At 37.5% G+C, this 25,088-nt stretch overlaps 1 protein-coding gene across 1 annotated transcript in view; it reads right to left on the bottom strand.

The window, feature by feature from the left end:
* Nucleotides 1-24,848, bottom strand: part of LOC139117060 (acid-sensing ion channel 1A-like) — a 54,340-nt gene extending 29,492 nt beyond the window's left edge. The window contains exons 1-3 of the mRNA XM_070679895.1: nt 24,011-24,848; nt 6,682-6,842; nt 5,943-6,072 (exon numbers count right to left, since the gene is read on the bottom strand). Coding sequence (XP_070535996.1) covers nt 5,943-6,072; nt 6,682-6,842; nt 24,011-24,458 — 739 coding nt within the window. The 5' untranslated portion in view covers nt 24,459-24,848. The remainder of the gene's footprint in view (nt 1-5,942; nt 6,073-6,681; nt 6,843-24,010) is intronic.
* Nucleotides 24,849-25,088: the final 240 nt, after the last annotated feature.

A 25,088-nucleotide genomic window follows, 5' to 3' on the forward strand; every position in this document is an offset into this window, starting at 1 on the left:
CTGTTGTAGCTCCCTGACATTAGAAGGGCTTGGCAAATCGACAATCTCCTTCACCTTCTTCTCATCTGGGCGTACTCCCTCAGCGGTGTAGACCATACCATAGAATGTAACCTCATTAGTCTTGATTTTACACTTTCCACGGTTGAATACTAGCCCATGCTGACGGGCATGTATCATGAGCTTGTGTAGGTTGTCATCATGGTCAGCGTCGTTTTCCCTGTAGACGATAATGTCATCAGTAATATTCAAAGTACCCTTGCAGCCAGCCAATATCACATCCATTTTCTCTTGGAATACATCTTGTGAGACCTTGAGACCAAATGGTAAGCGACGGAATCTATATCGCTTGCTTGGCGTACTGAATGATGTCAGGGCTGCAGACTCATCATCCAGTTCAATGCTCCAGTACCCATGTCGGGCGTCCAATTTGCTGAAGACTTTGGCACCAGCGAGTTTATGAGTAATCTCCTCAACTGTTGGCGCTCTGTGGTATGTCCGCTTAATTGCTGTATTCAAGTTCCGTGGGTCAAGACATACACGTAACCCACCTGACTCCTTTCTACTGAAAGCAAGTGAGTTCAACCATTCAGTGCTCGCGTTTTCTGGTACGGGTTCAATGACACCCATTTTCGTCATTTTGTCAAGTTCAGCCTGAATTTCATCCTTCAGTGTATAGGATATTTTCTAGGAGGGTTTACCATCGTGTCGCGTCTGGTTTTACATCGATGTGATATTTCCCTGGGAATTTACCAATACCTGTAAATCGATCAGGGTACATGTCCACCAGCATTTATGTGTTGTCAATCAGCTTTGGTGCATCCGAGTTTGCAACACGTAGTGTCATTGCTGCTATGGTGTTAACTGCAATTATATTCAACAGTTGACTTGCATGTTTCCCCAGAATTATCGATCCTGCTGTATCAGCAACAAAGAATTCTATCTGATGCCACTGCTTTGTTCTGCTATCATATAGTAATCTCAGATTAACAGAACCATGTTGAGTAATTTCTGTTCCATTATAGGCATACAACTTCACATGTTGGCGTTTTTGTAGAATGTTACCATGAATTAGTCCTGTAGGACTGGCGAGTGATGGAAACATGTTCTTGAATGTTCTCACAGGTAACACATTTCCCTGTGCTCCAGTGTCCACTTTACATTTCATCTTGGCTATCTTGCTGTAGCCAGGAATCTGTGCGTCAACATCAACAATGATATCACTCTCAGCACCGTTTTGTCTATTGATAGCGTCAAAAGATAACTGTTCATCGTCATCATCAGAATCAATCTCTAGTGCATGTACAGCTTTCCTGTTGCTGTCATCTTGATTACTATTTCCACCCTTCATGACTCTAGCACTGCTTCTTGTCTGTCGTTTAGACACAAATTGCTTCTTGACGCGGCTTGTCGGCTTCGGTTGAGCATTCAGTGACTTACATCGGGCTTTCCAGTGTCCGGTTTTACCACAAGTACCACATTTGCTATGAAATGCCGGACATTGTCCATATGGGTGGTCCTTTGCACAAAACTTGCAATTAGTTACACCATTGGTCTTCTTCGTATCACGTTTCTTGTGGATAGCGTCTACCTTGGTAATCGATGTACCGGTACCTGCACTTGCGAATGCTTTCATGTGTGCATGCGTTGCCTCCTGGGCCCTACACTTTTTTAATGCGTCATCTATCTTCAGGTTTTCACCCTCACTTAGCAACTCTTTGCGGGAGTCATTCACCCGTGTACCCATGATTAACTGATCAATCAGACGATCATCCATATCTTTAAACTTACACTTCAGTGCCAGTGCTCTGCAACGTGTATAAAACTCATCGATACTTTCTCCATCTTTCTGTTTGTACGCAGTTAAGTTCAGTCTGTGTACTCTAAAATGATCAGCAAAACCAACTGACTGTTTAAATCTATCCCACACGTTGTCAGGCGTTTTCCGTTGCTCGTCAGTTAATGTCCATGTTTTGGACAATTGTTTGCCCTTTTCTCCTGCTTGGAAGATAATGTAATCTGTTCCTCTTCTTTAGCAACTTTCTTTATGTCAAACCAACGATTCAGCCTTGTGCGGTAATCTAGTAGAGCAGTTTGGTCGTCGCCACTCTCCCATTTCATTTGAGGACATTTTATTCCGTCACCCATGATCGCCGGTAATAATGAAATGACGTACGCATATGCCTACAATACAGCTCACAGAAACAGTATATGGTTCTTGAATATGCTATATTTACCACATATGATTGGTAGCCAGCTCACTCCGTCCGTTGTTGAAAATAGCGGTTGACAAAGTTTGTGTTCAGGCCAGTGTGACAGTGACACGTGCACGTACGTATAGCTTACAGAACTTTCTAGAGGCGCATTTGGGCTTGTTGACCACGTGCGACGTCGTGTCCCTTCCGGTGCAGAAATCACAGCGTAAATTTGTACAACACACGAATTATTCACATAAATGTGACTTACAGAGTTCAAGTGGTCTCAGCATACTTTACCGCTGCCACCATGTAAAGATATGCGTCGATATTCTACATCGAAGGGCACACACCAATCAACTTGTAACTCAACGTCACAGGTTTATTACTTGAACCACAACGGAAGTAATACAACAAGGTTGGGGGCGCTCTCAAACTACCACATATCATTACACGGGGTAGGGTGCGTGGCTACGTGTTTCCACAGCTACAAATTGTCGGAGTAGTGACCGTTTTGTGCAATGTCAACATTTTTTCTTCCGATTTATAGTGCAAATGTAGAACGCTATCTCAGACGGCTTCTGCAAGCTCTTGAGTGCGTGCACTAGCTGCTACACACGTACGTACAGAGCGCGGGAGGCTGAACAAACTGGCCAGTCCCTAACATCGTCTTACATACTGGAAGACAAGAAAAACACTGTTCTTGGTTGGTAGAGTGCGCGTGCACTTCAGGCAATGAATTTAAGTAGGTGCGTTCAGCCGCAAGAAATTCAAGAAATGGGTGATAAAGAAGAAGTCACCGCAAATAGGTGTTCATCTCCAAAATGGTTTGCCCAGGGCAAGTGGTATCTCTGGACGAACTGTTAGACGATGATGTCTCAAACATGATATCAAACGCCTTCAAGGTCAAGATTTGGATCGGTTGGAACAGATGCAATTTATAAAGTGAGCCGGCATACGGATTAAAACTATGATTGGTTACTCAGATCATTATGAGGAGAACATCATTGCGTACAAAGATTGACAGCTGAATAAATTGATCAGATAAAATTAAATCAGTCTGATTAAATGTGGATTCCGCGTTCTGATTGGACTGATGACTGTCACAATTTTACACGATGTTCCAGTTTGCGACGTTGACGGGAAAAGCGCGCAAAACTTCAGCAGGTCAGGTCAAACTGATTATGTCGGACTTTCCTTTCCGGCGGCCGCAACACTATGTTCGTTACTCGCGATCCATTGAACGACTTGCCCGCGCAAACAACTGTCACAATTTGATGCATTCCTAGGCCAAAGATAGATACTATCAGCTGCCACGCCCCAAATGAAATGGGAAAATCGGACATTTGATATATTGGAAATTGAAAAAACGGAAATACGAATTGTGGGAAATAGAGTTTGTCAGAGGGAAATTCGAATGGCCGTAAAGTACCATCCTCACAGCAGTATATACCTGTTTCCTATATTTCAATCTCAGCCCAAAGAGTTTAAATTTAGAAATAGGCCTAAAAGTTAATAATCAAGATGATAAAACAATTGAAAATTGAAAATTAGCTCCATTTCGATTTTCTTTTTTGAAAATGCAATGGTTTATTGGTTGGCCGAATTGTGCACGGATTGTTCAAGTACCCCTTCTGACTTGCTATAATTTTGAAGTACCCCTTCAAGGAAGGCAAAATGTGGCCGATATAATACTTCGTCAAAAATATCAAATTATTATACATGGGAGTCTATTGGGCAAACCATTAATAGTTTTCCCATAAAAGACAAGCTATATACATTTATGTATGTTTGATAATTCATGTAAATGTACTTTGCTTGAAGTGGTAGGCAAAAAGTGCATGTGTAAAAAAAATTGATTTTGGATTTCATTAATAATGTTGATTCACTATACATGTCTATGAGAAAACCATGAACACATATTTTCCAATATAAAACTACAATATCTGTTCATCTACAGCCGGTTTATAACTGATATAAATGCACTTAATTAGCACGGGGTGTTTACAAGTGCACATGTGTACAAGAAATCTAATTTTGGAATTTTGCTGAACATGGTGATCAAATATACATGGAGTCTATGACAAAACTGTGCATAATGTTTTCCAATATGAAACCTCACAATATCAGTGCTACTATGGATCCTGGATAATTTACATAATTGCACTTGATTAGAAGGGCTGGTTACAAGTGCATATGTGTAAAAGAAAGTTGATTTTGGAATTTCACCAAGGATGTTCATCCGCTGTACATGGTATTCTCTGACAAAAATATTAATACTTTTCTCAGTACAAAACTTACTATACTTGTGCATATACAGACGCTGCATAATTGACATTAATGAACTTAATTAGGAGAGGGCGGTCACAAGTGCATATCTCTACAAGAAATATGATTTTGGAATTTCATCAAAAATGTTGATTCACTATACATTGTAGTCTAAGAGGAAACTACTACTAATTTTTTTTTTACAAAACAAACTAGCAAAACCTGTGCTTTTACAAATGTATGTCAATTGATATAAATTTACATGATGAGAATAGGGTATTTGAAAGAGCACATGTGAATAACAAATATGATATTCGAATTTCACCAAAGTGATTATCTGTAGAGATTTAAAAAGTATTTTTTGAAAGTTCAAAGGTCAAATGAGAAATTATATGTCAATTAAGATATTATTGATACAGACTGTGAGGGTCAGCTTTGCGTACGAAAATTAGAGAGGGTCACTCTTTTTCTTGCAAGTACTTTTGAAGTGTCACGGTCATGTATGGAGGGACGGTGGTCATGCATTTATCCAGGTGAGTTATGTGGACACATAGGTTATCATCTCCCAAATTGGTATTTGAAGGTTGTTTGACCTGAAGCTTTTATTCTGTTATTGATAACACAGTCTACTATTCGAAATAAATTGTATTTTATAAAAGTCCTCACAAAATAAAAATGTAAATACGGCGACATGAACGTTTGACAATGACCTAGACCCAATGTACTGTCAATGGGAGAATGATATCAAATAAGTTATCAAACTATTATTGAAAGGTTAAGTCAAATCTTTTAGTCATTATAGGGACAGTTATGCACAACAGAGGGGTTGGATAAGTAGAAATCAAGACAACCCTAAACCTTTTGCCTCAGATGGCTGCTTAGATCATCAATACATTATACCTCAAAACTTGCGCCCGAAGGCCTCGTCAAAAATAGAATGTCAAAAAAATGTAAGTGCCAGAAGGTATTTGGAAAGGGATTTGATATTCAATAAATTTTCAAGTCCCCTCTTTGCAATGTCAATTTTTTCAGATCCTCCCTTGGCATGTTATAAATTTTTTCAAGTCCCCTGAAATAGCACTAAGCTCCTGGCAAGCGGGTATGCAGTATGCATTCAATTTAGATACAATTTGCTTCATATAGCATCCGCCTTGTGGCTCGTGCATACTAAAGTTAGGGGTATTAATTAATTGAATGTTTTAGTTTCTATAGAAAAGCAATTTTATTAGCCCTTCGTGACCTTACCTGCTGTCCACAAATTTTTGTACTTGACATCTGAATACCCGTAAAAATTGTAACAGAAAGTAAGAATACATGTAGGTAGGGTCATAAATTTGTCTGTTGACAGGAGTATATTCATATAAGATCTTGCCTTTTTGCGATTATGCTACAGCTTAGCTAATGTCATGCGGGTAATCTCAATGTCTACGAATCAAGACTGATTATGACCTTAAAGGAATTCTTGAACGCTATTTTGCGTACCTGCACCGGGTTTTCCGGCGTGTCTTGGTTCCGTGTCCCTGTGGTACTTGTTGAACGCAAAACAGATACCATAGTGAGTGAAGACTTTCACGAAATCGTGTTCTGCACACTTATGTCCATTCCAGGTACACTGTGAAAAGAACAGAGCGTGTCTCAGTGATTTGCATCGAATGCTATGAAATGTATCATCTTCTGTTGTCCAAATTCATCAGCGTTGATTGTGATTTCTTGATCATGTTGGTTGCATATGCATATTTCTTGAAGGTACATTTACGGCATATTTCATATCAAATGTCTCTATCACACACAAGTGACTTTTCACTGTGTTTATTATTCGCAAATAGTTCACGATGTCAAGATGTTGACTGGAACCGGAATATGAAAGGTACCCTTTAAAAGGATGTGTGATTTATCAGATTAATCTACAGCTTGTCCCTCTACTGTAGTTTAAATGGCAAATGTATGATATCAAACTCTTCTTAGAAGCTTCCTATCAACTAATCCATACCAGGATCGATATAAGTTATTCAAAGGAGCTAACACTATGCTGTCTTTTCAGGTATCCATTTTCATTATTAGTCTTTCTCTCGTCTCCTTCGATTGAAAGACTTGAACATTTCTTGTATGATTAAAAAATATTAGCAAAAAGGTTTGCTCAAGGAAAGTGTGACTAAAAATTGAAATCTTCCATTTTCAGGTCGTATGATATGCCGAGATCGTAGCGTGACCTTTGACCTACCTCAACAATAGTTTCTTTGACTTGACTGCCAACTCTATATGTGAACTCAGTATAGTTAAATCTCTTCTTTTCTTCACTGTCCCAGTCTAAGTCTTTCATTTGTCGGACAAATTCTTCGGAGAACAGGTCTGAATTTAGGTTCCCGTCTTCATCCATAAGACCTATAGTACCAAATGAAACATTACTCACAGGGGTTTTATTTCACAAAGAAATTTAGAAAGCCAAACTTTCCGTGAATACAAACGAAACCTCAACTTGCATACAACATCAGCGACAGTATAAACAACATACATGATATCAACACACCACCACTATCATCATTGTCATTATCATGGTCATCATTTCTACCATCTTTTCACCAAACGTGTACCTACTGTGCGACAATTTGATGGATAAGATGACTTTAAAAAAGTTTCGCATACATTAAAGCAGGTACTTTGGGAAGAAACCTGAGTACAATACCGCCTCGTCTTGAGATAGTTCAGTTGTAAAAGTGGTATTGCAATGTTGTTGTGGAATATACTTGAAGCTACTTTGTGACAATAATCATAAAATTAACTCGACTAGTATCTCATGTTTATCTTTTTCGATACATTTGGTGGAAAATTCTATGTGTTGACTCTCACACGTTGTGTACAGATGAATTCAATCAACAAGCCATGTACGTAGTTTGCACGCGAACGGATTATTCAAACATTTTTCTGCGCTGTTGTAGCATGTTTACTTCATGGTGGACAAAGGGTAGACTGAAAAAATATTTGTTGTTATTTAATACACAGAGTGTGTAATGTTAACTATATTCTACAAAAATCTCCAATCTTTACAAGAGGTATACTGTCTTATGCCGACAAAGTTAATACATTATTAATAGATTTGCGACTGACATTGCACTGGTGTACAATGCAAAAGTCGGCTCTCATAAGAGTTCAGTGGGCAGGTTCTTTTCGCCTTTACTGCAAAACCTGTCTCAGTCGCCATCAATCCAAACACCAACCAAGCCACCAACCACCACATCTGAATGTTGATTCTGTTCGTCCATTGTAGTAGCGTTCAGTGTCTTCATTTTCTGCTCCCACTGTGGCTTTGTATATTACAGATGTCACTTAGTACTCGGCAGTTTCCATCTGGGGGCAGTTTTCATTCTTTCGGCAATTGCAGGCCCTCATCATTCTGATGTGTAGCAATTCTCCTGTTGTGGTCGTTGATAACAGGAGACATGTCTTTAATGCAGCTATAGCTGATTTTGAATTTGTTTTTTATTGTTGAATATTAGGTGTAGTTTGGAGTCTCTTGGGAAGTGTTTTTCAATCAGCTTGAGGAAGGTTTTCCCGACGTTGGTCTTGACATTCTTGTTGAATGGTGGGTTGCGCCAAATTATGCTCCTTGGTTTGTGTTTTCTTGCTTTGTTGGTGTTGTACATGTACTTGCGTATACAAGGTTCTCCCTGTATCCGCCATCTTTAAGTGCCTTTTCGTATGTTGCTATGTTTCGGCGGCGCTTTTTAACACATTTTCGTCGCATGAGAGGTTGCATATTCTTTTAATGGGACATAAGCTGTAACTTGTGGCAAGTTTTTCAGTATTATAATTGCACAATGTATATCAACTACCGTCACGGTGTCTGACCATAATCCGTTTGTCATGCTGAAATTTCGAGTATATTTTTTTGTCAACACAGCTTATATGTGTGTAGTGATCATTGTTTATTGCTTACAAATGAATTCTAGTCCGGACTTCAATACAATTTTCAACAATAACAATGTAGATTATACTCATATAGGTTGTGTTGATATGCTAAATACTGGGCATTAAATTACAGTTTCCTAAAGGCTGATCTTTACCATTGATAAGGTTGAAGGTGACGTCCAGGAAGTATGCAACTTCAGTGAATTCAATGGTGATCTTTAGGTTGAAACTTGCGAAGGTTTTGATGATGCCTTTTCAACACTAGCTCATGCATGTTGCCATGGCCAATTCCCAAAGCTGTCATTATACATACTAGCAGTAAAGCCACTTTGTTTGGACATTTTCTTTTGGCTATAAATCTTCAATGTGTGGAGTTCTGGCCAATTAGTGACGGTGTTTTAATACCATGTCGACATTTACTTTGGCAAAAGCCAGGAGGACTCTTTTATTGTTCCCCTACCACCAAAAAAAAGATATCGGTGCTTATATCCACTCGTGGTGTTTGCAGGACGGAACGGATAGTTAAAATATTTTCTGTTACGTTACGAATTGGCGCTTAAAAATCAACCCCATTTCAGACCTTGGTTTACAGTGGAATAAATACCCCTATTTTAGACGAAGTCGCTGGTATACCCTCGCCATTGGGTGGTACGTTATTTATTCTATCCTGCCACGCCCCACGAATACAATGCTAATTGTGTACATAGGCTTGATTCATAAATATTTATGAACCCACTTTGCCTCGAGTGCCCTTCAAAACGGAGAGTTTGGAAAATACCTGGCCTAGGAGAACACAGGAATAATATTAAGAGGAAAGGACATAATATTTAAAAAATAATCAAGTAACTGTCTTTTTGTAAGCAATGTCAAATATTAGAAGTACAGTATTCAATAGTTTATCGCTTTTAAGTTCGTTCCGGGATCAAACGCATATCGGACTAGTATACTGCACATGTCAGTAGGGGGGGCTGCTGCATGGGCTGACTGCACTTGAAATTCACAACATTACTTCAAAAAAGTATGCCATTGTCCAATTTTAAATTCAATATCAAGCGCGTTTACTGCAAACTTCACTGTGCTTGAAAGCCCTCCTTCAAATATTATTTACTTGATGAAATATTCAATGGAAAAAAAAAAGAATGACAAACTGTTAATGGGCTCTTGACACATTCGCTAATGCGAGAACCTGGGATTGAGAAGGGCGCCTTTAACCCTTTTCCTGCCACACAGTATTAAGACTATTACTTCCCCATCAGCCAAGTCAGTAAAAAGCGGTATTGAGCCCAAACATGACGTATTTTCACCCGCTTGGCTTGGTATGTTATAGCATCTTTAGTCCAAAAAAATCAAGTTTACAGTATTTATGTTTTCAACAGCCTTCAAATGTACAGTATTATGTTAAAATACACCATATGGAATATGTTGTGTTTCATTAATTTTAACCATCTTGACCTGATTGTGAAATATGGACTTGGCAGGAAAAGGGTTAAAAGCATTCCTCCTCCTATATGCACCAAAGAGTGGTGGCCATTTACCTTGAAAGTCACCGAAGAGTTCTTTGAACAACATAAACTAATGATGTTCAGCGCGTGAAATATCGATGCGTACATTTTACATGAAATGTCATGATATTAACATTTTACGTCATCAGGAGGATGAAACGTTACCATGGGTATATGAAAATAAGATAATATTTAGTTGTGTTCTAGTCTCTTGTGTTCACAAAATTTGACCTTGTAATCGGAGATCTGAGGTTCAGGTAAGCAAATAGTTTACTCTATGATAACATTATATGACAAAGAAAGGCACTTAAAAATTTGGTGGTAGGGTTCGTTACATTTTCCTGTGTTGAAAAGAGAAACATTTTTCAGCAAAGCATTTTTATAGTACATCAAGACGGTAACCAACAGCAATTACTCTTAAAATTTTAAAAGTAATGTCAGACAGCTATAAAGAGATGGTAATGTAAGAAATGACTGACAGTTTACATATCACTTAAGTTTCGTGACCGTTTTTCTCCTTTCAGATATTTTTGTTTACAACCGTAGCATCCATTTTCATTTATGTTTTAAAAATAAATGTTTTAGATGCCACTTCTTAACTTTGACTGATCTAGTCTGTTATGTGGTCAAAAATAGTTTTGCATCCATAATGACCCTGTATCTTGCTATACCAGTATTATTGAAGGCCACATCCATCGTGACTCTCTAGCCTACTGAACCCAGTATTATCGAAGGCTAAATCTCTCATGGCCTTCTGTTCAGCTTTATTAAGGACCAAATTTTTTGCAGTTTTCTCTCCTGAACCTTGTATGTTTGAAGGCTGTCTCAGCCATTAACCTCCATTTAATGTTTTAAAAATTGATCTCTGCTTGTATCTTGACATGTTATCCTTTTTTGGAACAAATAAATCAAATTACGGCAAAAAACGTCAGATGTTCTTCAGTAAATGCATGTTCTTGTCAGGTCCTTCATTTTAAGCACGCTGAAATGTGTTTTTGCGGAAATGTTGCAAGTTATAAAAAAAAATTAATAAAAACAGATGAACCTCCGAATATTTAACGCAAATCCACAGAATTAACAAGATTTCATATATATTTCTTCTAAATCTTATATTCTCAATTATTCTCAATATATTTCCAAACGTTATATATATATATATATATATATATATATATATATATATATATATATATATATATATTCTGTCTGATGATTGCAGGATGCATGAAACTTAAGTAACAGATATCATTACTTTGTACTTGAAGTAATTTTGTTTTATTATTTATAAGCTTTTGCTTTTGCATCGAGCACTGTAATTTCCCACGAGGACATCTGTGTATATATATATATATATATATATATATATATATATATATATATATATATATATATATATATATATATATATATATATATATATATATATATATATATATGTATTATGCACACTACCGTGAACGATCTGAAAACACCTGTCTCACCTTATGTGTAAATTAGTTGTGTATATGTTGACGCAACTATTTGGTTGGACGAGGTGCTATGCTGCCTTTAAGGATCCCTATATGACCAGTATTAGCACTGCGATTTGTTGACCTTATTAAATGGCATACAATTAAAAAGAACAAACGTCCTTTAAGTCAGGCAATTTCCTATTTTGATCTTGAATAGTAAAAAACCACGTGCGTTTATACTTGAAAGGGCTTACCAAACACTTCCGCGAACGTGTGTGATTTTGCTTATAGAGAGTTGGAGTCATTCCAAACTGTCCGCTTGACCAAGGACAGTCTTCCGCTCCACAGTCAACAGTTAGGCTAGACTGATTTGAAAGTTAAATTTGCGGTCACATATCGAAAAACGCGAGGATTTCAGTCAGAGATCAACGCGGCTTTGATGTCACACGTCTGTTTAACGTGATAGTAATAAAAGCAAACTCAGCGAAATAAAGTGATACGCGCCTCGAATAAGGAAAATGCTAGCATTAGCTCGTATCTCGCCTAAGGAAAATTTCGACCATTCTTTTTCAAAGAGTGAATGAATAAATGAATAAATACATAAATACATAAATAAATAAAATAGGTTCATACCTAACAATACCGATATCTGAAGATCAGAATAGCAAATATTGCCAGTGTTGACTGCATTTGGAAACAAGATAAAACCTTGATCAAATCTCACAAAAAAGACACTTAAAAACTTGTTCAATTTACTGCGAAGGCTTCAAATGAGGTAGTCTGAGTACCAATCATACGGGCGCATTCTAACGTGAAGAATATATTCCTAGCCACAAGATGACCTGCTAAGAAATATATTGACATACATGAGGTGTGCTTCATTTGGAATGCAAGCGTCAGTTACATCATGTAATCGATATGCGTTAGTCATAAAAAATATAAAATCACAGGTACAAAAGACAACGTGAAAAACGGGCAGGAACGATATAAACGCAGTCAAATCGCCGATATTGAGATGTGATAAAATAATGTAACGTTGTTTCGAAAGGAACAAGCAAACCAATATCTATATCTGACAGCAACCCGTGTACAACATTATTGATACCTATTGTCCAGGGAGAGGGGTTACGGGTCACAATTACAGGACTGAATTTGTTTGAAAGCATGTTACATCTGTTTTGAAGATTTAGAAGTACCATATCAAGCTATCTTCGACATGTTCACTTTAATGTCACGTGTTCACTGCCTATCTACATTCTGGATGTTTCATAAACACTATAGGGAAAAAGTGCGTGACTAGAGCGAGAAACTGACGCTTTCTCGCAATCGGTGAGAATCTGTTCTTATTCTCACCGCTGTCGGTGAGAAAATTTTAATCTCCACTGGAGATTGGTGAGAAATGGACTCCTTGGCGAGAATCAAGTGTGAGAACAAATTCTCACCGGTAAGAATGGAAATTCTCACTGAGTACAGCTAGAATTCACTGGCGAGAATCATCAAGACTCACCGTTCATTGGCGAAAATCATAAAGACTCCGAACGGCGAGTCTTGATGATTCTCGCCAGTGAATTCTAGCTGTACTCAGTGAGAATTTCCATTCTCACCGGTGAGAATTTGTTCTCACACTTGATTCTCGCCAAGGAGTGCATTTCTCACCAATCTCCAGTGGAGATTAAAATTTGATCACCGACAGCGGTGAGAATAAGAAAAGATTCTCACGATTGCGAGAAAGCGTCAGTTTCTCGCTCTAGTCTCGCACTTTTTCCCTATATCGAAAAGTTGAAATAGCTGCTGTGGTAGTAAAGTGTTTTTGAACTTAAATGTTTGGAAATGTCATGGGTCTCAAACGAGACTTAACGCGTCAAAAAAAATTTTATTTTAAAATCAACCCCATTAATATTATCCGACAAGACAGGCAAACTTTGAGATGTGTTCCTCAGAACGAATTTTGGAAAATGGCGGGAAATCAGCTGCAAATACTTGCAGCGTTACGATTATCTTTGTCATGTACCATATAAATGGTTCTGTAACATATTACACACGTGAAGACAATATTCATGATAAATAACAACAGTGGCTAGACATTTAGAGATTGTAAATTTACTGGAGAAAATTTACTCGTCCATTATCAAAATGAAACCTTTTATTTTGCCCACTAAGGGCCTTTGTTATCCTTGAGAGGAAATCATGGAATAATATTTTGTTTCGTCTAGCCAGTAACAGACGAAAGTAAAGCACCTACCTCATATTTGAATATTTAAGTATTGCTTGTTAGGTATTGTTTTACATTGTACTCGAGCTGCACATGTTCGTTACGTTTGAAATAATCACATTCGCCCTGCCCACCTCATTTAATAAAATGTTATTTTCTATGAACAGTACAGGTGTTTTTATTTGGTTTGACGAATCAAAAATAATATTCACCTACAGTGGTTCTATATAGCGATGCGGGCAATAGTAGTGATGGCGATGATTCGCCGGAGCAAGACACATTATTGTGAGACTACGAATGCTATACTGGGAGCATATGGAACTGCGCTTAAAGGTCGTGTGGGACCCATACGACTAATGTAAACACTGTATCCGAGGTACGATGGTGATTGATGAAAGTTAAAACATGTCTGTCATAATGATCTACATCGTATAATTTAAATTTGCAGCCATGATCATGAGGTGCACATAGATATTGTGCACGAAATACAATGTTTGTAAACAAGAATCTCGCACAGGCGCAGTTCCGACGACTGTTTCCCTTTAAATAATAGGAACTGCCCTGCACAACAGGAATTTTCAGAACCTTGTTTATTTAACCTCAAACTTGGTTCTTTCAGGAGCCGGACTGTATGATTCAAGTTATAGCATGATTTCCAATGCACAACTGACTAGAAAGTTGCGTCGACAAAAAACTATAAACTGAGTATCGTTGTCTGTGAAAATATAAGCACCTCAAGCTTGCTCAAGCGGACATGGCCACGTTAAGAAGGTGTCCATATAGGTTCTAGGAAATTTTTGTCATATAATATTTGTTGAAAAAGGTCATGACGACACGACTGCTACAAAATAACTTTCTAACAGCATATTCTGCTAATATACATAATACCTATCACATTCGTAAAAGCTTCAGCCTCTATGCAGTAACGGCTGAGGGCGTTCTGTTAAAAATACCTAAAGGTGATCATGGAGCGAAAACGAATCGCCGGTCGAAGGTAATAAATCATCTCGGTTACGATCTATATTTGTACTGTCAAAATTTAAATAACACGGTTGTGAAACATTGGGCATTTAAAACTGACAATCTCACATGATTTAGCATTCAAGCAAAAATTCTTGTTCCGCATTTTTCGAACTTAACATTGACGAAAGAAGATCAAACCGAGCTTCGTTTCAAAGGATGTAATTAATTGACAACCTTTACAATTCACAAACAAGACTTTTCATGATTCAATGCAATATTTTTTACTCCCGAAGGCAATCTGCAGTTTCAAAGTTCACCAAAAAGCGCGTGCAATGCATTTGAATGATATTATCTGTATTATAAATTCATATTTACTGGCTCGGGTCCATTCTAACTCTGGAAGAGACACAACACAGGAGCTTCATACATAATTGACCTCTCTCAGTTCCAGTTGTCGAATGAATGCTGACATACTAAACTTCCTCTTTTGCCCTTTTGTCAAAATCTGCTCTGTAACAATACCTTAAAATTATTTAATAAATTAAATTAAATTAATTTGATTTAATTTAAATTAAATTAAATTAATTCAAATTGAATTAATTTAATTAAATCAAATTAAATTAAATCAAATTAAATTAAATCAATTTAATTTAAATTGGCTTTAGATTTGATTACATTTACTATGAAATTACATTCATCCAAATGATAAGAACTTACTTCAAATATAAGAGTTAAAATTGGATACATGGCCTTTTGCAAATTTATGAGGCCAATGAACGCTTGCGCTTAAATAACTCCACCTCAAGGCACTCTCATATTAACAGTACATCGAATCAGTATGTTTTGTGTACAGCATTCATTAAGATATCTACTCATGTACAAAATTTGTAATTGTTGTGTTTGACTTTACGTAAACCATACATGGGAAGCTAGCCCAATAATAGATTGCGTGAGATTCTAAAAAGCTACCCACACGGATGTGTAATTTGTCGTGCACTTTACCACATGTTTTATTTAAACATCCAAACATTCAAGTTAACTGCTATTCTCATTTGCTACTCTTTCAGTCAGCGGACATTATAGTCACTTTTTGACATTTTTGGTTCGCTAAGAAGCCTCTAGCTTACCGGCACGTTTTACAGAGAGACAACGACACGCCCGATGTCTCCCGCACATTTTGGCAGCTTTTACAAGGCATGATGTTTTATAGATGTGGACTCAGCCGTGAGAAAAACATCACTGCAGGTGTTATTCCTGACAAGATGATGATGATAGTTCAAGTAGAGTGCTGTTAGCACGGTCTACAAACGTGTGTACCAACGTGACACAGATGTTCCTAATGAGCGCGAACACGGATTATATCGGTTTTAGTTATAATTCCACGTAATTGACTGTAGTGTAAATGTTCCTCTCACAAATACCGTTTGGCAGGTCCCTTTAATTGAAAGTACAGACACGCTGTTTTCAAAGATGATCAGGAGATCGCGATAAGTAACACTCACTGCGCATGAAGTCACTTTGAAATTAATTGCACCAACCGATCGAGGGTAACACTACTGGACGGTTCATAATGGCTCGAACAACGCCTATTTGTTGCGTTTTCACGAGAGTTTGTGGATACACGCAAGCGTATTTCACTGGGTACGTGATCTGCATATGTAAACATCCCGATAACTCTACAGTCAATTTCACCGGGTTATCACACTCTATACAGGTAATAGTTTAACGCTAAACCAAATCCATTGGTGTAAAGTTAGTGCAGGAATATGTATCAATAACAAATTTTAATATATATATATATATATATATATATATATATATATATATATATATATATATATATATATATATATATATGTGTGCACACACTTTTGCACACCGTGCTAACAGCACTCTTCAAGCGGGTTATTTTGTTGCTTAATCACGTATGCAGAATCTCTTGTGCAGTATACACTGTCGGCAGATCAGTTCAGTCAGTATGGGTAAGGTGGGAGAAAACAGTCGGGAACAAAGCAGAAATCGGAATTTGAACTTTGAAGGGAAAAACTGATAGACACGAAGCCAAATGGAGGGCCATAGATGTAAGAATGTGAAAAAAACTATTATTTGTTAGGTCATTTTGTTACAGTCTCGTGTTTCAATATGACATTAAACTGGTCCAATAATCATTTCCATTCAAGGTAATATATTACCAGGTCCATGGGACAATTGTGATTTACATATTTAAGTAGGACCATCCTGAACCACAGATAGTTAGTGGTGATACCAGGTGTCCGGAAAGGGTACTCTAGGACAACACTGGCTTCATAAAAACACGGGTATTGGAATACAATGAATACATCGGGGACAGCCAGTGCTAGTGTTACTATTTTATGCTATGTGTGCATAATTTCACATTTTTACTGGTTATTTGTTATTCCATGGATAGATTCGTGCGAACATGAAAAGGACAAACAAACGGGGCAAATGTCAGAAATGAAATAAAACAAAATATTCAAACGAGTGGAATTAACAAAAGTATTAAACCAGATATGAACTGAAAATGCTCATGTGTTTCATTATTTATTGCAGTAATGTGTGAATTTGAACCTTTGCCACATGTTTGCAACTTCACTGAAAATATTATGATCAACATAATGAAGAATATTCACCACATTAAATCTAAAAGGCCATGAAGTATAAAAATATGTAATTAGCTGAAATAAAAATATTAAATTTCTTTGACTGCTGCCATTGTATCACCTCTTCATATAGCAAGTGTAATTGCCTTTGGCCTAGTCTTTCAAGTCATATATACCAAACTGTGATATGCAAATTATAAATTCGCTGACATGAAAATGTGAAATGACTTTTAATATTGTTTTAACCTGGTATAATCATCAATGTATATAACATATTTTGCCAACTTTGATCAAGTAAATCCCGGTATATATCCGTAATTAGAAAAGATAATTGAAAATGCAAATAAGAATTTGGCCTAAGAATAATGCTTAATGACTTTCAATAATGTTATATCATCGTATCGTTAATGTATATAGCAAGTTGCGTCAACTTTGGTCTAGTCAATTCAGATAAATATCCCTAATTGAGAAAGTTCATTAAATATGCAAATAAGGAATTGGCTGAAGTAAAAATGCTCAATGATTTTCAATAATGTTGCATCATAGAATATTCAATATATGTAGCAAGTTTCATGAACTTTGGTCCAGTCTATTCAGATATATATCCCTAATTAGCAAAGTTCATTAAATATGCAAATTAGGAATTTGCTGAAGAGAAAATGCTAAATAACTTTCAATAATATTGTATTATAGTGTCTTTAATGTACATAGCAAGTTTCATCAATTTTGATCAAGTCAATTCAGATATATATCCCTAATTAGGACAATTCATTTAATATGCAAATTAGGAATTGGCTGAAGCAAAAATGTCTTTTGACTTTCAATAGTATTACATCATAGTATCTTTGATGTACATAGCAAGTTTCAACAGCTGCAATCATGTTTATTCACATATATATGCCTAATTGGGAAAGCCCATTAAATATGCAAATTGGGAATTGGCTACAGTAAAAATGCTTAATGAATTTCAGTTATATTGTATCATAGTAGCTTCAACATATTTAGCAAGTTTCATGAACGTTGGTCCAGTCAAATCAAATATATATACCTAATTAGCAAAGTTCATTAAATATGCAAAATAGGAATTTACTGAAGTTAAAATGCTTAATGACTTTCAATAATTTTTAATCATATCTTCAATATACATACCAAATTTGTCATTTTTGATCAAGTCAAATCAGATATATATCCCTAATTAGGAAAGTTCATTAAATATGTAAATTAGCAAGTATCTTTCATGTCACCCGTAAAATGGTTCCCACTGCTGATATATCTTGGTGTGATCAACATTTGTAGCAAGTCTCATCAAATTGTGAGCAGTCGTTCTCAATGTATAGCCGGTTTTTTTAAAATCATTAATTATTACAAACTGAATCTATGTACCAAATTTGATTCTGATCTGATGAGTCGTTTTTGAGATATCGAGCGCACAGACAGACAGACATCGCTGCGACATATGCTCACGTGTGTGAACACGTGAGCAAGAAAAGGAACTCCGTTATTTGTACAGTGCAATTTGCGCGCACTTCCTATATTTGCAGTTGGTTCCCAAGCTAATGGTGGATAACAATGCAAAAGTAAAATATTGTTACTTTCTTTCACCCTTACCAGTCCATACGTCACTATCAGATCAAGTTAATTAAAACTAGTGAGGCAAATGTCCAACATGTCGCGTTTTAACAAGAACTCGAATATTTGAAGGCCCCGTGTATTTTTTTCCTGCCAAGTTCATTTTTCATCATCAGATCAAGTTGGTTAACCCTTTTCCTGCCAGACAGTATCACTTCCCTATCAGCCAAGTCGGTAAAAAGCGGTATTGAGCCAAAACATGACGTATTTTCACTCACTTGGTCTGTTATAGCATCTTTATTCAAAAAAAAAAAAATCAAGTTTACAGTATTTATGTTTTCAACAGCCTTCATATGTACAGTATCATGTTAAACACACCATATGGAATATGTTGTGTTTCATTAATTTTAACCATCTTGACCTGGTGGTGAAATATGGACTTCGCAGGAAAAGGGTTAAAACAAGTAAAGCATAACACTGTGCTTTTTAACAAAATATTTAACATTTGAAGGTCCCTGAAGACAGAGATACTACAAACATGATTTTTAAAAGACTAAAGCTGCTATAACATACCAAGCCAAGAGAATGAAAAATTAATACATATGGTTTTAGCTCAATACCGCTTTTACTGAATTAGCAGATGGGAAAGTGATACTGTCTGGCAGCTAAAGGGGGTTAACTGATTTGACTCTCTGTAATTCACAGAGTCAACTAGCACAAAATACACACAGATTTTGTCCAAATGATCGATGCTTTTTAATGATTTTAGCAAAATAAGAAGTAACTGACCTGGTAAGATAAGTGCTATAAGGGCAAACGGTGTACGGTACAGTGAGTAGACAAGAAATACGATTAGCTATGGTGGCGTTCCCGTCTCACTTTTTGAGATGCTGTATTTGCAGTCTTTTCTCAGGCAGCAAAGTATCGGGAATTAATTTTTAAAAACTACATTTGACAGAAATATTTAGGTGTAAGGTAATTTGCTTAGGACATACAAAAGAAAAGTTTAATCCCATTGAAATTGGCGCCGTCGGCAGGTCAGCAAAGTGTGACTATTAAGCTGAAAAAGTATAATTTGACGGACTGTCAAAATTCGCCTGGAAAAGCACCATTAGGAATTCATTACTCATCAACGTCCAAACTGACAGAGAATTGTAAGTCATGTACAAAAGTAATAGACAGTAATTTATTGCCGTACGTACCTAATTAGACAAGGGTTGTTTTTACAGAAAGAATAGATATAACATAGCCTTCTCCCAAGAGCAAATATGTCATCGTTTAACAAGAGGTCGAAATGCAGCCGGTCCATATTTTCAGAGAAGTAAATTCTGATGAAGGTCGTCCGTTACGTCCGAAACGCTAGGAGAATAAACATCTATTGTATAGTAGCAGATGGGTCTTCTTAACTATTTTTCACATCTCTTGCATCCATTATCTACAAGTACCCGCTGCAAATTCCACTTATGGACTGTGGTTGGTCTGACCCACTTGATATTCACCATCAAAAGTAAATTCGTTGGAAGTGATTGTTGGACGGCCAAAATAATTCAGCAAGCTCTTCACAGTGTACGAAAGCCATCAAATAAATGCGATGAAATGTTCATAAATATAGTGCCTACAAGTATGCTTGCCGGGGCCTTTAAAAGTACGTATATGTTAACCAAACACAGGGGACATGTTTTGCCTTACTGGTTTCAATCAACTTGACTTGATGGTGACATGAATTTGGCAGGGGGGGGGGGGTTAAATATTGTTTACGTGTTGCTCTTGAACTTTTAACTTCCAAACTTTATAGCTGAGAAAGGGAGGATTAAATTAAACTCACACAAATACCTCACAGTCACCTTTTATAGCAAATTTTTAGGAAGACGGAAAGATTCCCTCCATTCTCAGTCGTAAGCTCCATTTCATTTGATAAGTTGTTTGTATGTTATTCATCGCCGAAAATAAGTAAAAACTCCGCAAAAGCAAAGCGTAAACTCGGATAACTCTATTACTTTTCCGATATACACAAGCTAGGATCAAGTTATCAAAGCTTTTATAAACTATTTCTATATACAGCGAGGAGAGTTTTACTAATGACAAACGATATCTTTTAGTCCGTTAGAATCAGACGATTTTCAAGATAGCAAAAATTTAAAAAAAAATGGAGACTGTGCGTTTGAAATGATATTAGTATAGAATCAGCGTGTCCATTTGTTTTAAGCATTTCGTTGTTACCAAATTTGTTGAAGTCCTGGAGTGTATAGTGGGAAACGGTACCTTCACCAGGGAAGCGTGATCTTGTGATGAAAGGATCTGAATTAAAGGTACACAGTCACTTGTAATCTAAATATGTCCATATATGGTCAAAGGGGCGTTCCTTGGTATTCGAAATACCCATGTGAGGGCGCTGTTTTTAAAAAGCTGCCACCCGCTTAAAATCAATGAGTGGTTAGATTTTCTCTTTCCATGGTAACTGTGTCAAAATTGGAACAGGTGACAGTATACCTTTAAGGTAGTATGCGCCTCGAAAGTGAAAGACTTACACTTTTGCCCAAACTTTCCTCAATGAATCTCAAGAATAAAAATTGGGGGTCACAGTGCAAATTTTGGTACTAGAGAAACAAATTAACCCAAGGTTTACCGATATTTGAAATTCAAAGTGGCCGCATTCCGTGTGTTAACTCTATCATGAAAAATAAAATTTTCGATTTTGGAAAAATTAAGACTGTGAAAATTTGTCTGATACCAAGAGCTTCAAAACGAGCCCCTCAAGTGGAAGACCAGAATAGAATTGTGAAAGTTTGAGAGTCCGAATATCTTTCCATGAGGGACGTTCTACTTTGTTATATTATTTTCGAGGACATATAATTTTTAGTTTTCAGTCATATGAACTTTATGTGTGACCTTGATAGACTATTACACTAGGGTTTGATGTAAATTATGATACTACACGGTACAAAATTATTCATACAATTTGAAAGTTTAATAGAGAGTGAATACTCTTCGCCAGGCTCATCATAATAAATCGACGCAATTAATTAATTAGGGACTCGCATGAATAAAACAGAACCCATAAATTAGACTGATGCCCAAATTTGTTGCAAATAGATTTGTCATTCATCACTGAAATTTAGCAACTCACGAAAAACTTGTCTGTCGCATTTCAGAAAATGGACCCGCGGATGTATTCGTGGGCTGCGCGGAACTTGTGTGTACTTTCCGTTTATTTTGCGCACGTTCGGGAAGCCTGAGACACATTTTACTGCTCAATAGGAAGAATAGCCTTGTTGTGCAAGCAATTTAACAGTTTTTGCTATTTATATATTTGAAAAAGTACCTGTATCTGAAACGTTTCACGATGATTTGTATGAGTGAGCGGCGACTCACGGATAAGGTAAGCCGATCTGTCCCGTTGTGATGGACGACTCCCTCAGGCAAATCTTGACTGAACGATTTTTGTACGAGTCGCATTCTACTTTAATCCAATATCGAGGTATGCATTTTGAGTATTAAGTCAATTCCGACACGAGATATTCAATCAAGCCAATTCGATTCAACTGAGTTTAATTCAGTTCAATCCAGTTAAATTCAATTCTATTCAATTATGTTTTTTTGATATTCAATGAATGGACATTATTAAAAATGGCGACATAAACGGCACGTCGACTCAACAGTAAAGGCAAAATTCACTGCCATGGATCAAATGTCAGGAAGAAACATTGTCAATTTGACCCATCATCCTCTCGCATTGCCCGGGCTAGAGAACTTGTCAAGCGAAGATGGGTTTGGTCATGCAGGTCGAATAGTTGGAAACTTCAACTTCGAGGCAGCAAACTAGAACAATACACGAAGCGATGTAACGATATCATTGAACTTGACTGTAGTCTTTCTGAACACGTGTTGATCACATAAGTTTCTCTTTATTATTATCCTTTATTGTGAACTCCAGAGAACCCATAGTAACAGTGAAAGAACATGCTAAAGTCTTTGATAGAAGTTCCCGTTTAATAGAATTCTTATCAACCCCAGAAAGATTCCATTTCCTAAGATCGTGAATGCTTTCTAAACCTTTTTTATAATGGCAAAAGTTTTAAAAATCCTTTTTTAAAAGACTTGAGCCGAGGTGAGGAGAATTTGAAACGATTTCTACTTCACCTATGCTGTTGTTTCTCAAATATTAATAGTGGTGTCGTGGCGAGAGTGAAAAATAAACCATTTACCCTTACTCAATACCACTTTCAATGTTGAGAAAATCCTAAGAGAAAACCATAATGAGGTAGAAATCGTTCCATTGGAGGACACAAAAAGTGCTTTATGTGAATCAGTAGTAACCTAGGGAGTCGTTAGTGTTGGTACTCGGGATAGGGAACCACAGCCAGAGGCCCCAGGAAAGCTACTTAATTTATGTCCAAAATGTCTGTCAGCACTCGACTCTTGCCTGTATATTTTTTTATGCGAGATATCATGGACCTCCATGGTGATATCTAGGAAAATTTCGCACATTGTGGATAATTGATAGGACTGGGAATGTTGGCATGCCAGGGAAGAGACTAGATAGTCCAGGTTTAATGACCATGAACTTAGGAAACAGATTTTACAGACTCTCTTCGCTTTAATTAATGTTGTACGTTGACTCACTTAGTTCTGTTGCTGTGATAATTCAAAAGCACGTGTTCTTGATTAATGTTCTCGCCGCGCGCAGTGAATCAAAATTAGACTAGACTGCTAGAGAAACAGAACTTCAAACCTTTGCGTAGAAAACACTGGACATCTTTTGATTTCCTTAACGGTATCGCTTGCCTAATGCCTAACATTTCCCATAAAATGATACTTCAGGCAGACAATACTTTGCTTTGCATTTAATATTAACACTTTTCTCACAACTTGGCCGAATCGCAGTCACAAACCTTTTTGTTTCAGATTGCATTTCTAACCTTTCAGCATAGGTATGGGGCCATGAAAATGATAAAGGTAGGGAACCTTTATAGAAATTATATAGGAAAGTTGTTTTGCCTAAAGACTTTGTTTGTATGTGTTATGTGATTGGAAAACAGCATTTCTATGACATGTATTACACGCAAACGTGCATTTGGTAACCGGTTATACTAAATAAAGTAAAATTGGAAAATTATGCGCGTCCACGTATTTTAACCAAATTCAAGAGTTCTTGTACGACAACTTGCGCCAATGCACACTTTTGAAGGTAAAGAATGCGTAAAATATCGTTCTCGCCGTGCTTCACGACAATTGCACAGCAAAGAGGAAATAATTTATAGTTGTAGTTGGTGGATCGCAAGATTATTGATGTGTGATGCAACTCCTCTCGGCTGCATGCACTTACCTAAAGGTTTTCCGACGTGAACCATGTCCGCTGGCGTGATGGCAGATTTGCGGTACTTGTTGAAGTTGCATATGGTGATGGCGGGAAACGGCATATGTTGAACATACTCCACGTCCACCTTCGTGACGTGGTGAAATTCCCCGTAGTTGATGGCGGCTTTTATGCACTGCTGAAGTAAGATGCCGAAAGATGCCAACACGACCAGCGCCCAGAGCAGCTTCCGAAGTCGGGAGCGCTCCCCGACGATATGCTTCACCCCGTGGATGTCGGAGATTTGCGCCGCCCAGATTCGAATTCGGCCCGAGGGCGTCGAGTCGATGTCCACGCCCGGCGTTTCAGGTGAATCGATGTAGGACTGACGGGCGATGGCGGCAGATATGGAATCCGGGCTGACATTGTTGTTTTTGCGGGAATTTGCGTCGTCGTAGTTGTTATCCTTCATCTCCATGGCGCAGCTTCGCACTGCCGACAGCGCCTTTAAGAAGCGCCTTTAAGAAGCGCCGATGAGAAGCCTGATCGGACAATTGAGCGTTTGACTACAAAACACCTGCCGAGGGTTGAACAGATTTGCATTTCAACGGAAGACGAAAACTATGCGACTGTCGCGACTGACACACGTTCGGAGGTGCATTTTTCGTGGCCCATCAATGCAAAGGCCAAATTCACACGTATGGTATGTTTCAAAACCAGGTGTCGGATCTGCACCATTAACAAGTCTTATCAAAACATACTTGCCATCAAGATCCACTGCGGAGATATGAAAAATGTCTGGCTAATCACTGACAAATGGACCAACACACCATGCAGTATGCGCAGTGTGGCACGAACGAGGGATGTGCAATTGCTGATCTGCAATGCTAATTTTCAAGGGGGCCCAGCTTGTTTATCAAACACCCTAGATTGTAGCACAGGTGCCACTGGTGCGGGCAATCCCGCCCACTCAGGCTGCTGTGCGAGCGGAGACGTGACGTCAGTGAGTTTTGGCAAGTTCCACTATTTCCGTCGGTTTTGTATCAAAGCTGACTTCGACAAGTTTCTTCTGAACCTCAGACACTATAATTGTCTGAGAGTCAACGTT

Source organism: Ptychodera flava, chromosome 18 (assembly GCF_041260155.1).
Source record: "Ptychodera flava strain L36383 chromosome 18, AS_Pfla_20210202, whole genome shotgun sequence".
In the NCBI taxonomy this organism is placed as follows: Eukaryota; Metazoa; Hemichordata; class Enteropneusta; family Ptychoderidae; genus Ptychodera; species Ptychodera flava.